This window comes from Mauremys mutica, chromosome 2 (assembly GCF_020497125.1).
Source record: "Mauremys mutica isolate MM-2020 ecotype Southern chromosome 2, ASM2049712v1, whole genome shotgun sequence".
NCBI lineage: Eukaryota > Metazoa > Chordata > Testudines > Geoemydidae > Mauremys > Mauremys mutica.
The window spans coordinates 254,671,696-254,684,175 of record NC_059073.1 but is presented as its reverse complement, the minus strand read 5'-3'; the positions used below and the strand labels follow the sequence as shown (position 1 = coordinate 254,684,175).

General features: G+C 40.4%; 1 protein-coding gene across 2 annotated transcripts in view; it reads left to right on the top strand.

Moving 5' to 3' along the window:
• ITGA8 (integrin subunit alpha 8) overlaps positions 1-12,480 on the top strand; it is a 175,718-nt gene that overhangs the window by 106,028 nt on the left and 57,210 nt on the right. For both annotated transcript variants that reach the window (XM_045004723.1, XM_045004722.1), the window contains exon 22: positions 9,558-9,637. In XM_045004723.1, coding sequence (XP_044860658.1) covers positions 9,558-9,637 — 80 coding nt within the window. The remainder of the gene's footprint in view (positions 1-9,557; positions 9,638-12,480) is intronic.

Sequence of the window (12,480 nt, the reverse complement as noted above, 5' to 3'; positions counted from 1 at the left end):
GAAAACTAGAGCCAATCAACAATTTTAAGCATCATTTTCATTCTCAGTGACCCAGAATTAGTAAAGTTACACTACATTTTTTTCAGAAGCATTTTGGCTGTAGAGCAGTGTATCATCACAAACATTTTCTAAGGTAAAGAATTTCTACTTTTTAAAAATAAATGAATACCATATATTCATAAATGCTGTATCAATAGCCCTCGCTACAGTCACGTATAGAACTGGCTAACATAATGCAGTGCTCTATTTTATCCATTCTACTGCTGAACAATGTGTTTGCTGTAGTCTAATCTGTTGTTCATACTGCTCTACAAGAAATGCATTCTTTCTGGCATCACAGAAAATTATAATCCATATTTGTCCCCTAATCTCCCTATTTTGGGTTTCTCTTGAGCCGAAACAGAGAATTTGTCAACTGGCAGGTTGTGCTGCGTTTTTTATGAACAAGCGTTTGTGAGAGAAGGTTGAAACAAACAAATTAACTGCAGCATAAGTCACCATGGCACTTTTTGGCAAGTATTCTGGCTACAGTGATTAAAGATGGGCTGAGGAGGTGGTGTTTGGACCTGGATTAGGTTTGGATATCTTTGTGGCTTGGGAGCAGACATGCTGCTCATTCCTCTCCTTCTGTCTCTTGACAAAACAGTTCAGGAAAAACTCCAGCAGCAGAACTTGACAGAGTTTTCCCCCACAAGAATCCTCTCCCATTGATTATATAACTATAAAAAGTTTGGGTTTAATTACATTTTTTGATATTTAGTTAAATGAATAGCATTACCCCTTTGAATTTTGGTTATGTGAGAATCCCCATACAATCATAATTCAAAGGGGTAATGCCATGACTATTGAACTAAATATCAAAAATGTGATTAAATCCAAGCTTTTTTAGTTACATACTAAGCCGTGCTAGTAAAACTGAGCAAGACAACTCCTCTGTGAATTAATTGTAAACCTATAAAACAATAGCTTTTAATTGGAAATTAGCATCGCTCACATTTTAAATTGGTAGGAGCTTAGCTGGATACCCTAATATTAGTGCAGTAGCTTTACAAGGTACTTCATAATCTGACATGTGTCTGACGAAGTGGGTATTCACCCACGAAAGCTTATGCTCCCATACATCTGTTAGTCTTTAAGGTGCCACAGGACTCATTGCTGCTTTTTACAGATCCAGACTAACACAGCTATCCCTCTGATACTTCATTATCTAAGATACCCAATATACTGGTTAGCAACAACTAGCAAAAATTGGTATTTCTCTCCTTAAACTTTCTCTAGATGGGAATTTTCTAGGTTGCTGTCTTGACACAGTTATTCCTGCATGATATCAAGCCAATGTTTCTTCATGCATTGTTTTTATAGTAGATCCCGCTCTGTTAGCTGATTTTCAAATATTCCAGATGGGCCTGTCCCTGCTCTGAGAAATTCACAGTCTAAGCGCTGACAAATAAAGAGGTTAGAGGAAGAACTGTCATAGGCTGAGCTGACCTTTTAATGGGTTTGGGACTCAGCTACACTCTTGCCAGGCTTAGGCCACCATTCCAAGTAAAGCAAATGAGTCCATAGGTTTTGTGATGAAAATATCTGGTTAGAAGCTAGGCCTGCTGGGGAAGATAACTGCAGCCCAAAGTTAATCAGAGAGAGGTGGGGAGGGATGTTTCTTAGAAGAAGGCAGCTGACAACTCAGTAGAGTGCCCAGGCAGAAGGTCTAGAAGAGAAATCTGCAAGGACCCTGTTGAGGGATGAGCCTTAGCTGAGGGACATGCAGGGAGCAGGAGCTTGCAGGGTGAGAAGCTCTAGCTATGTAAGGGTTGACAGGACTTGAACCCAGGCCTGCAGGGCTACCAGGCAATTATCATCCCCACACTGCTAACCAGTGGCAGCTATAACCTACACTTACCACAATCTGCAGAGGTTCAATGCCACAGGAAGTTCTGCCCTGAGTGACCCGACTGACAGTGGCCTTAGTGATCCCTGATTGGCTCCTTGTCCCTATATCAACCCACAAGATGTACCAGGAAGTGTTCAGGCAACAGTTGCATCCCCAACTAGCTGCTGTAGAAGCAACTGTCCAGCTTCCCTGTTCCTGAATTCCCATTATTGACCTTGACTCTGACATGGATTCTGACTCTGACTGACCTCTGGAATCCCAACACAAACCCCAATACCTGGTATTGACCCTTGACCTGATTCCTGACTCTGCCTCTAGCTCTCACCCTCAGCTTGACTCTTGACTCTGATGCTGGCTCTGACGCCTGGCTTCCTGGAACCCCAAGCTCCTGCCACTAGTCTGCCTACCATCACCCAGTATCCTGACAGGCAACGAGGACTGCAAAGGACTGTGAGCCTGGAAGGGAGAGCTATATGGATCCTGAAGCCCATTTAACTGAATAGATTAACTGAGCCTGGAAAAGAGGGCTAGAAAGTTTAGGTGTCAGGCTTATTAACATACAACTCAAAAAGGGGAGAGTTACTGAGGAAACTTAGTATGAAGTTTTCTTAATGAGGTGAGTGGAAGGTAAACAGAGGCAGTAGATGAGCCTGAAAGCAGGCTTGGTAACCAGTCCTGCAAGAATAGGCAACTTACATATGCATCAACTGTGACCAGTATGGCAGAAAAGGGAGGGAATTAAATAAGAACAGGGTAGGCATTGCAGATGTGCTCAGGGCGGTTGTACCATATGTAGGGGACTGTGTAGGAGATGCAGGATGAACATAAAGGGGCACCAACAATATATTAAATAAAGGGCAAATCCTGTCTGTAATGTGCATGTTCCCTGCCAATGGGCTGGGACGTTCCCTGAAATAACTTGAGAAGATCTGGGTATGAGAGTGGAGATAGGTATGGAATTGTCCAATCAGGCTGTGGAATATCAGCAGAACCACTCTGTTGCTATTGCTGCCCTCCACCCCACTCTGCTGTGTATCCAAAGGCCTCATCCCTGCCTGGCCTCTACATCAGCCTTACCGCAAATTCTACCAGCACTAGGGTTCAGGGAGACTCTGGGCTCCCTGTAGCCTTCCCACTTGTTCCCATGCTGCCTAACCACACCAGTTCCACTGCATGCAGGGCCTTCTACAGCCCTTTCTTGGTCCCACATGATCTGACTCTAAAGCAGGAGTGTTCTCATCAGTCATCTCATAATTTGTCATTCTTACGTCATAGTTGATCACTTCCCTGTTTTCCTGCAGGATGAGGTCTAAAGCTGAAATTAATGTAACATTACCAAATATTCCTAAACAAAATATTTCATTAGACTAGATAAACCTTGCAGTCCTGTCTGTGATTCCATGATTAAGGTGGAGTGGAAATTGTAAACAGAAAACTTCATTTAAAACATAAGAACATTACAGTTTATACATAGGGCTTCTTTTGGGGGGGTGTATTTCATTTTTTAGTGTTTATTTATAGCAATTTTTGAGTTTCATGTTTATGTCCAAAAACCAGGGTGCTTCGAGACTTTCTCTTTGTATATACCGTAATGAGTAATGTGAACATATACATTGTTATATAGATTACCCATTACAATATGTACAACTGTAATCTCTTTGCAATGTTCCCTACTGTGCACCAGAAGGGTCTGCACAGGCCAACTGATGTGCAACATATTTAGGCATGTTAAAAATCATACTCCATAATCTGCATTAGTGTTCTTTGTTTGTAGCCAAACACTTAGGTGCATGTAAGATTTATGGTGTTTTTCAACTTATTTATTGTATTGGGGGTGTTCCATCACTATTTATTGATTTAAAAAAAAACTAAAATCAGAAGCCCTATTTATAAGAAAAGAACCAAGCATTTGAAAGTCAAGGTATATGAAGACGGTAATTTAAAAAAATCCAAACCTCAACAAGTCTGGAAATACCACATAAGGTTTGAACACTAACTTTAACTCTGGAACTAGTTCTCACGGGGGCTTAGTAAAGGCCAAAGGACTGGAGTTCCTGTACCAGACAGTTTCTAAGCTGTGTGATGGCAAACCAAGTTAGCACATTTCCAACAGTGAAATACCAGTCATTTCTTCAAATCACATAACTCTTAAACAGCTGCTCTGATCCACCTCCAACTTTGTAAAACACTTATGCTCTGGCAAGAGATCAGTGGTTTTTAAAATATTCAGTCAGAAAGGGATTTTTTGTAGATGGGGGGGTGAGATCATAATCAAACATTCTTAAACCCTTAACTACAGAGACACAACAGTGCCTCTTCAATAGCTGGAGCCCCTACAGTTCTGCAGCAATTGAAGACCAACTTGTTTGGAAAGGCTCGCATGTTTGTGTGGCAGGGTTTAGTGACGTACCCTGTGGAAATGTTTAAAAACAGATGATACAGAAAGTTTGAAATGTCAGTTATTGGTCATCGGGGGTAACATACAGATTAGGGGGGGATGCTAGTATTTTGGTATTGGACAGCACATAACATATACAGTCTGCAATGTCCCCAATGCGGGGTATACGGTGGGTGAGATCAAGATACAGTTAGCAAGCAGTGAGGGTACATCACTCATATAACAGTTAAAGACAGTGATGGGTATAAATAAGCGGGCCAGGTAATGGGGATAGGATGACCCTCACATGGCGGAGTTCAGTTCGGTTGGTTCAGGGCTCAGGGGATAAAGTCCAACAGGGAAGGTTTACAGGTCTCTTCTCCAGTAAAACTTGGAACAGTCTGCAGTGTCACATCTTCAGAATACATTCCTAGGAGCAGGATTACAGGGTCTCTGGCTTTTGGCAAATCAATGATTTTGAAATCTTTTACTATTCATGAAAGGTACTTAACCTGTTCAAAACATTAAAAAACAGGGAAAACCACAAGGTGTGGCACAGAATGTTGACGATAACTTCATGCTGACACTCCACAGTAAATATACCTACACTAAAGCACAGGACAAGAGGCAGAAATTGAGTCTAAATATTTTTAACTGAATGACTTGTCTAGTACACTGAAAGGTATTAGATTGAGAGTGTTAAAGACTGAAGTCCTTCCAAAGTCATTGCCATTTCTGATGGCTGTTCCAGGGCCTCAATAAAGTTTATTCTACATATTAATGGGAGGTGTCTGTCAAGAATATTGGAGTTTTTAATGAGGTAATCTCAGCAAGAGAGGTCAAAGACTGAATGGAGATTGGAATTGAATAGGGATAAGGCACACTTAATGTGGGAAAGTGCTTTATCGTTCCCTATCTGACTGCCCAGCAACAATGAATCTATCAAAGCCATTCGCTAGAGAAGAAGTGAACAAGGCCATAACACTCACTGAACTTGGCAAGGCTGCAGGCCCAGACAGCATCTTCCCAGAATTTCTGAAAAATGTATGTCAACATGGCCATGACTGGCTGACGCAGTTCTTTCCCAACATGCATGCCATTGGCCAAACACTCAAGGTATGGAAACAGGCAAAGGTCATTGTCATCCCGAGACCAGGGAACACAGCCACACTGAAAAAACACCAGCTGATATCACTGTGTAACCTACAAGCTCTTGGAAAGGATGTTACTCCAGACAGTTATACTATATCCCTAAAGAGGATTTAGGCCAGGACAAAGCACCTGTGATCAGGTAATAAGACAGAAAATATCATATTGCCTCTATATAAATCCATGGTATGCCCACATCTTGAATACTGCATGCAGAACTGCTTGCCCCATCTCAAAAATATATATTGGAATTGGAAAAGGTACAGAAAAGGGCAACAAAAATGTTTAGGGGAATGGAACAGCTTCCATGTGAGGAGAGATTAATAAGACTGGGAACTTTCAGCTCGGAAAAAAGACAACTAAGAGCGGGATGTGATAGAGGTCTATAAAATCATGACTAGAGTAGAGAAAGTAAATAAGGAAGTGTTATTTACTCCTTCTCATAACACAAGAACTAGGGGGCACCAAATGAAATTAATAGACTGCAGATTTAAAACAAACAAAAGGAAGTATTTCTTCACACAATGCACAGTCAACCTGTAGAACTCTTTTGTCAGAGGATGTTGTGAAGGCCAAGACTATAACAATTCATGGAGGATGGGTCCATCAATGGCTATTAGCCAAGGTGGGCAGGGATGCAAAACCATACTCTGAAGTGTCCTTAGCCTTTGTTTGCCAGAAGCTGGGAATGGGCAGAAGGGGATGGATCACTTGATGATTTCCTGTTCTGTTCATTCCCACTGAAGAACCTGGCATTGGCCACTGTTGGAAGACACGACACTGGGCTGGATTGGACCATTGTTCTGACCCAGTATGGTGGTTCTTATGTTCTTATGTCCCACCTGAGCAGCCACCATGCAAAGATGTGTTTGAATGTCACCTTCTGTGGCACCAAATTCAATTACGAGTATTTCCCAAAATATTTCAAGGTAGTTCTGGATTGAAGCCTCACATACCACCAACATCTGATGAAGACCGCTGCCAAGATAAATGCTAGGAACAATATAGTCCACAAACTAGTTGTGGCTAGTTGGGAAGCAGATTCTCACACCTTGCATACAGCCACCTTGGCCCTTGTTTTCTCAGCAGCTGAATACTGCATGCCAGTATGGTCCGGTAGCATAAATATGAAACTTATCAAGGTGTGTAATTGAACTTATGAGAATTGTACAGGTGTGTGGAATTCAACTCCGACAGTTTAACTTCCTGTTCTCATGCATATCTTAACACCATCCCTCCAAAAGAGAAGCATTAACAATATGAGCATGTGATAGTGACCCAGACTTTGCCACCTGTGAAAATCTCCAACCTCCTGCCCCATTTGACATCCCACCATAAGACCAGGAACACCTTGGCAGACAAAGCTCTCAAAACCTCAGGACTATCACCAAAAGATAATGAGATTTGAGAAAATAGCAGGGTCAAGAATCAAGACCTGCCCATGGATCCTACAGACCAACCACCTGGCTTCACAGTAGTACATAAGATATGGATCACAGTGAACCACACCAGAACCACACACCTGCATTGCCTACCACACAATGAAGGATGATTCAATATATGAATGTGGAGAAGACATCCAAAACATGGAACACCTAGTGAACAACTGCCCTCTAAAATACTTATCTGGAAGGACAGCCTTGATTCGTTACCAGAAGCCATATCGTTAAAGACAAACTTGGATGTTAACCTTTAATGTTGCTTTTGAAGTTGCCACACAAAAGGAGATGATGTGTTAGTGTAGGGAAGTTTTCCTGTTTTGTTGGCATACCGAGATATCAGTCGTCACAGTTGCCAATGTTGTACCTTTTTGTATGCACTAAAATACACTTTTCAAAAATAAGATTAATGTGGGTTGTATGTAGGCAGCAAGTGAGGAGCAGTCATCTGTCTCCTAGCATAATCCTGGGTGCCATAAAAATAATAGAATGGAGCCTTAAGAGACACCATAGGGAATGTGATCTGGTTCATGGTAATATAATCCTGACAAAACTAAAACTTCATTTGGAAAATGAAAATCATGTTAATATTGTGCCAGTAAAGATAAACTTGCTGCTAGAGATCCAGCAACATATTGGCCACTCCAGTGGCCTCTGGAGATTCACCAGTGGCATATCTGAGCACCTTTGCTCCATTATTGTTAGTAGAGTCAACTACTCTCAGCCAGAGAAAAGACATGTGACCACACAGAGGCAACATCTGCAGCTCATTAGTATTTTACGGTAGGAGTGCTATTTCAGTATTAAATAAGGGATTAAGCCCAGGCTGATAGAGGTCTAATAGATCATCAAAACTGCAGTGCATATCTGCTCTATTAGATCAGAGGGAAACTGTATCTCTGCTTCACTGGATCTCTCTTACATTAACACTAATAAAAATTCACCATACACTGGCCATTAGATACAGTGGAACAAATCCTGAATTTCTTACCTTGCTTTCTTACTTCACTCAGTGAAACAGAGTGCAGGAACTAGGGGTGTGAGGGTGCTGCAGCACACCCAGGTTTTGTGCAGCATCCCGGCTGCCAGCCCTGCATAAAGGGTCCTGGCACTGCTGGTTCCATGCCTGTGGCTCTGCTCCCACCCCCCTGCCCAGAGTCCTGGCCACAGGAACTGTGCCTGCGGTTCTGTTCTCAGCCCTGTGCCCAAGGTCCTGGCTGCAGGACCTGTGTCTGGGGCTCTGCTCCTGCCCCCAGCTGTGCTTCCAGACTCGGCCCCCTTACTCCTGTCTGTGTCCTCCCCCCCTCCCAGAGCCACAGTTCAGTCCTGGCCGCAGCTCTGGGGAGAGGGGGCCCAGACAGGGTTTAGGAGCGAGTGCGAGGTAAAAAGTTTGGGGACCACTGGCTTTCAGCACACCTACTGTAAAGAGTGTTCCAGCACCACTGCAGTGAAAGTTTTTGCTTCATTAAATTTAAATAATATTTCAAATGTATCTGCAACACATATACATTTTTGATACTGCCACCACCATCATAATCATCAGAATGTAGCCTTAATGACAAATTAAGTCCCTTCCATGCCTTCAAGCACCTATTCAGCATCAGCTTACTTCAGGAGTAGTTTCTGTTCATCTTAGACGCTACAGACAATGACAAGGATCTTTGGTGATTATGCTGTTTAAATGATTGGAAGACAAAGACCTGAACTTGCAGCATGCTTTTATGCTAACAGTATTGCCTTCCACATAGCACAAAATGAATAACTGAAGGAAAAGATTGAAACATTTCACCCTAAGAATAGTCCTCTTGATGGATTTAAACTCACCAATCCACCATTATGTTCTGCAAGTGAAGAAGGAGAGGGAAAAATTAACAGAAGACTTAAAGTATCAACACTGGCATTACTCCAAGATGGTTGGTAAAACAAGAGAAATGACCAAATAGTGACTAGAAGCATGAATGTAGGATGAAATGCATTCCTCTTGAATGCTGTTAATTCTAGGCCTGAAAAGAAAACTAGATTATTGTGTTTGTATTGGTGAAGATGCCACACAAGCAAGCAGATAAAAGTAGGGCAAAGAGGTCTCCTCCACTTGTTCAAACAAGAAAATAAAATGAAAAAAAGAGAACTGAAGAGTTCAAACTTTGGTTGAAAATGGAGGCTTGATGGCCCAGTTTCCCAACGATACCTGATGGAATTCTCAAAAAGAATTTGTTTCTACATATGCATGTATCGCCATGCAACCAACATTTTCAGGGAGCACAAGAAGGGTTCTGATCAAAACAGTGTGTGTATGATGCAAGGCAATAAATGTAATTTGAGGAGGATTCAGAGGGCCTTTACAGGCTGTGAACACTGCTGGCACAGTTTCAGTTCTAAATGAAAAACATTTCAAGTAGTCCTGCTTCTATATTTTTTTAATTGACTAGGTTTTAGATTAATGGTGTCCCCTTAATAGTTATTAATGCACAATTGCACACTGCTTGTACAAATCTAAAAATCATAACTTTAAAGAATGCTGGTTTTCCCATGATGAATCATGTCTTTAAAATTGCCATTTTTAATAACTGACTCTTTCATTTGTTTTGGGGTGGGAGTGCACACTTTAATGAATGTCTTGATTAGGTTTGCTACAAAAAAATAACAGACATTTAAGCCACCCTATCAAAATGTTACTCAGAAAATGTTTGTTTTTTCCTAGTTCTCCACTGGCATCCGATTTTCCGTTCAGCATTTTGAAAATGCCGATTTCAGCATCACATTTGAACTGCAAGTAAAAAGGTTAGATATTTTATCAAGTACACAATGATTTAAACTGTAAATACATATCCATATTTCAAAACTAGTGCTAAGAAGATTCATTGTAACTCTACAATGGAAGTAATTATTCTATGGCCTTTCCTTTTGCAGATGTTTTCTAGAGGAATCTAAAACTGGTACAGACCACTCTGTTGGCTTTTAGCTAAATCAGCTACTGGAACATGTTGAGGGTTTTTCATTTGTCAAAATTCATTTCTTCTGGTTGTGGTCAGTGGTTCCATGGAATTTAAACTTGATATTCCCCTTCAGAATTGCTTGAAACACATAATTAGGCACAGCAGAAATCAATTTTATATATTTTATCAAATCAAAATGTGTAGATATAACATTTTGATTGGATAATATTGAAGTTTGTTTGTAAGCATGTCTTCCAATTTGTTTATATTTTAACATTTTCAGAGTTGTGAGAAATTATGGGGACATCAGACTGTAGGAGCGGTCGACAATAATTATTTAATGACAGTAGATTATGGAAATATTTCTTCATCGGTTTGTGTTTATGCTGAATGATAAAATCTCATCCTTCCAAGCTTTAGAAAGACATCCTGATGGAGAAGAAAAAAATAAAAAAGACTGGCTTCTCCCTTATGCCTGACTAAGAAAATAGAAGGTCCACAATTGGAGGTGGTCTGATTTTTTTCCAATAAAATGTTTTAATTAAAAAAGGCTTTTTTCAAATAAAATTATTATGGAAAAACTTTACTTTTCCAAATTGTTCATTAAATTTGTTATTTATATTTTTATTTTTTTGTAATTGAAATTATAAAAATAATTGTTTACTGAAAATTGGAAAATAAAAATCTTGATAGCTAGAGCTAGTCAGAAATGTTGACAGTTTTCCATCAAAAGCAAAACATTTTGCAGAAACATGTAAATCTTGATTACATTTAAGAGGAAAAGTCAAAATTATTCATTTTAGCTTTCTCACTTCACTTCTCACTATCATTCTGATAAAGTAAAATATCAGCTTAGACTACCATTTTGTTTTATTTAGGTTAGACTTACATTCGTGTTTTTAATATAAAATTCAAAACAAAATGATTCAGTGCTCTCAAATAAAACAAAAGTCATAATTTTTGATTTGCAGAAAAATTTGAGATTTCAGATTTTTGTTCCAATTTCGAATAAGAATTTTTCAGCACTTTGAAATTTCCCATGTAACAGAAATTCCAGTCTCCGACCAGCTCTCTCAATAACCATTCTGATAAGAGTTATAAGAAGTTACAATTTTTAAAAATTGGAAAAAAAGAAAACAGGCTCTAACTTGAACCATATGAAATGGGGGGCGGGGGAGAGAAGGCCGAGTTTTTCTACTAGCTGTAGCCACAATGTGGCTGAACGGCTAATAACAGATGTCCTTCTGCTGGGCAGTGCTTCCGGCCACAACATGCCATCCCATCCTGCCCCGCAGTATGGAAATAGAGTTGATTAGGAGCAGTGGCAAAAGCACATATACTACAGTTTTTCAAAGGCTGGCAGATCTCCTACTGCATCTGTACTCATCAAATCACCAGCCAGAGTTCTCCCTGAGGTGTCTCCTTGTCCTACCCTTGTTGACTTAATTGCCACACTCTGGCCTTTAATGAGTGTCTTGATTATGTGCACTACAATAAATAATGCAGATATTTAAAATGTTTAAATCATCATTTCAAAATGTTCCTCACAGCAGGAAGGACTCACAGATAAACACCTAAACAGGGAAAAGGCAGAAAGGCACATGCAGGGCTTACTTTTCTCCAGAGAACACAGAGGGGTGTTCAATGCTCCAGCCCTCCCTCAGTGGTCCTTCCTAGGGACAGGGACAATTTTAACTTGAGGGTGATGCTTCCTGGTTGCCCCACTGATAGAGATTGCCCAGGAAATGTGCTAGATCAGTGCATCACCTGAGAGCCTTGGTCATAGTCCTATTCATTCAGCACCTCATACAATTAGTTGCACTAGTTGGCTGTAAGCTGCCTAGCAGAGGAGGCATCATGGGCATATGCCCCATGATAACATTCATCCCTTCCACCCATCAGACTTGGCTTTGCTAGGGCACTGAACTTTGCATTATGCTGGCCGAGACCAGGGTAGAACCCAGGGGTGAATCACACTCAGGGAAGGGGGGTGAAGGAAAAAGAAAGGTGCATGCCATGTACATACAGTGAAAGATACTCGGGAATTTGTATAATCATTTGGTATATGAGCCAAATGGAAATTTAGTTTCAGTATATGTGTCAGTCAGGTGAAAGGTGATGGCTATATTTAAATTTAAAAATAAGATGCCTACCCATGACTCACGGAACCCTAACATCAGTGAAAAACATGGGTTCTCATATGGGGTGGGGGGTTCTGATCACCCTCCTTCTTCATATGGCTAGATAGAGGTTCTGATGCTTAAAACCTGAAAACCTCTACTCCAAACCAATCCAGACTGCTTATATTCCATTAACGGACGTGATGCATTCAGTTACAGGAGAAGAAACAGTTTAGAAATATTAGGTAGGAAAGTTCTGTTTCCAAATATTTAGATTAAAATGCTGCACAGCTCCCCCCATTCTGTCTAAAAAAAATCATTATTTTATCCTCTTGCTGTAGTGTAAATGCACCAGAGGAGCAGTCAAGTTTATGTGCGTTCTAAATTTTAAGTAGTATTTCTATTTCCTTAACGAAAGGATAAAACAATCATAAAAAAACAAAGAAACAGGAAACCATAGTGAAGCAAAAGTAAATGACCTAACAGGAAAAGAAGAGTAAGCATAAAACTTGTTTGGCTTGGATATGTGTCTCAGCATGAGTAGTTTTTCCATAGGAAACTAATCATT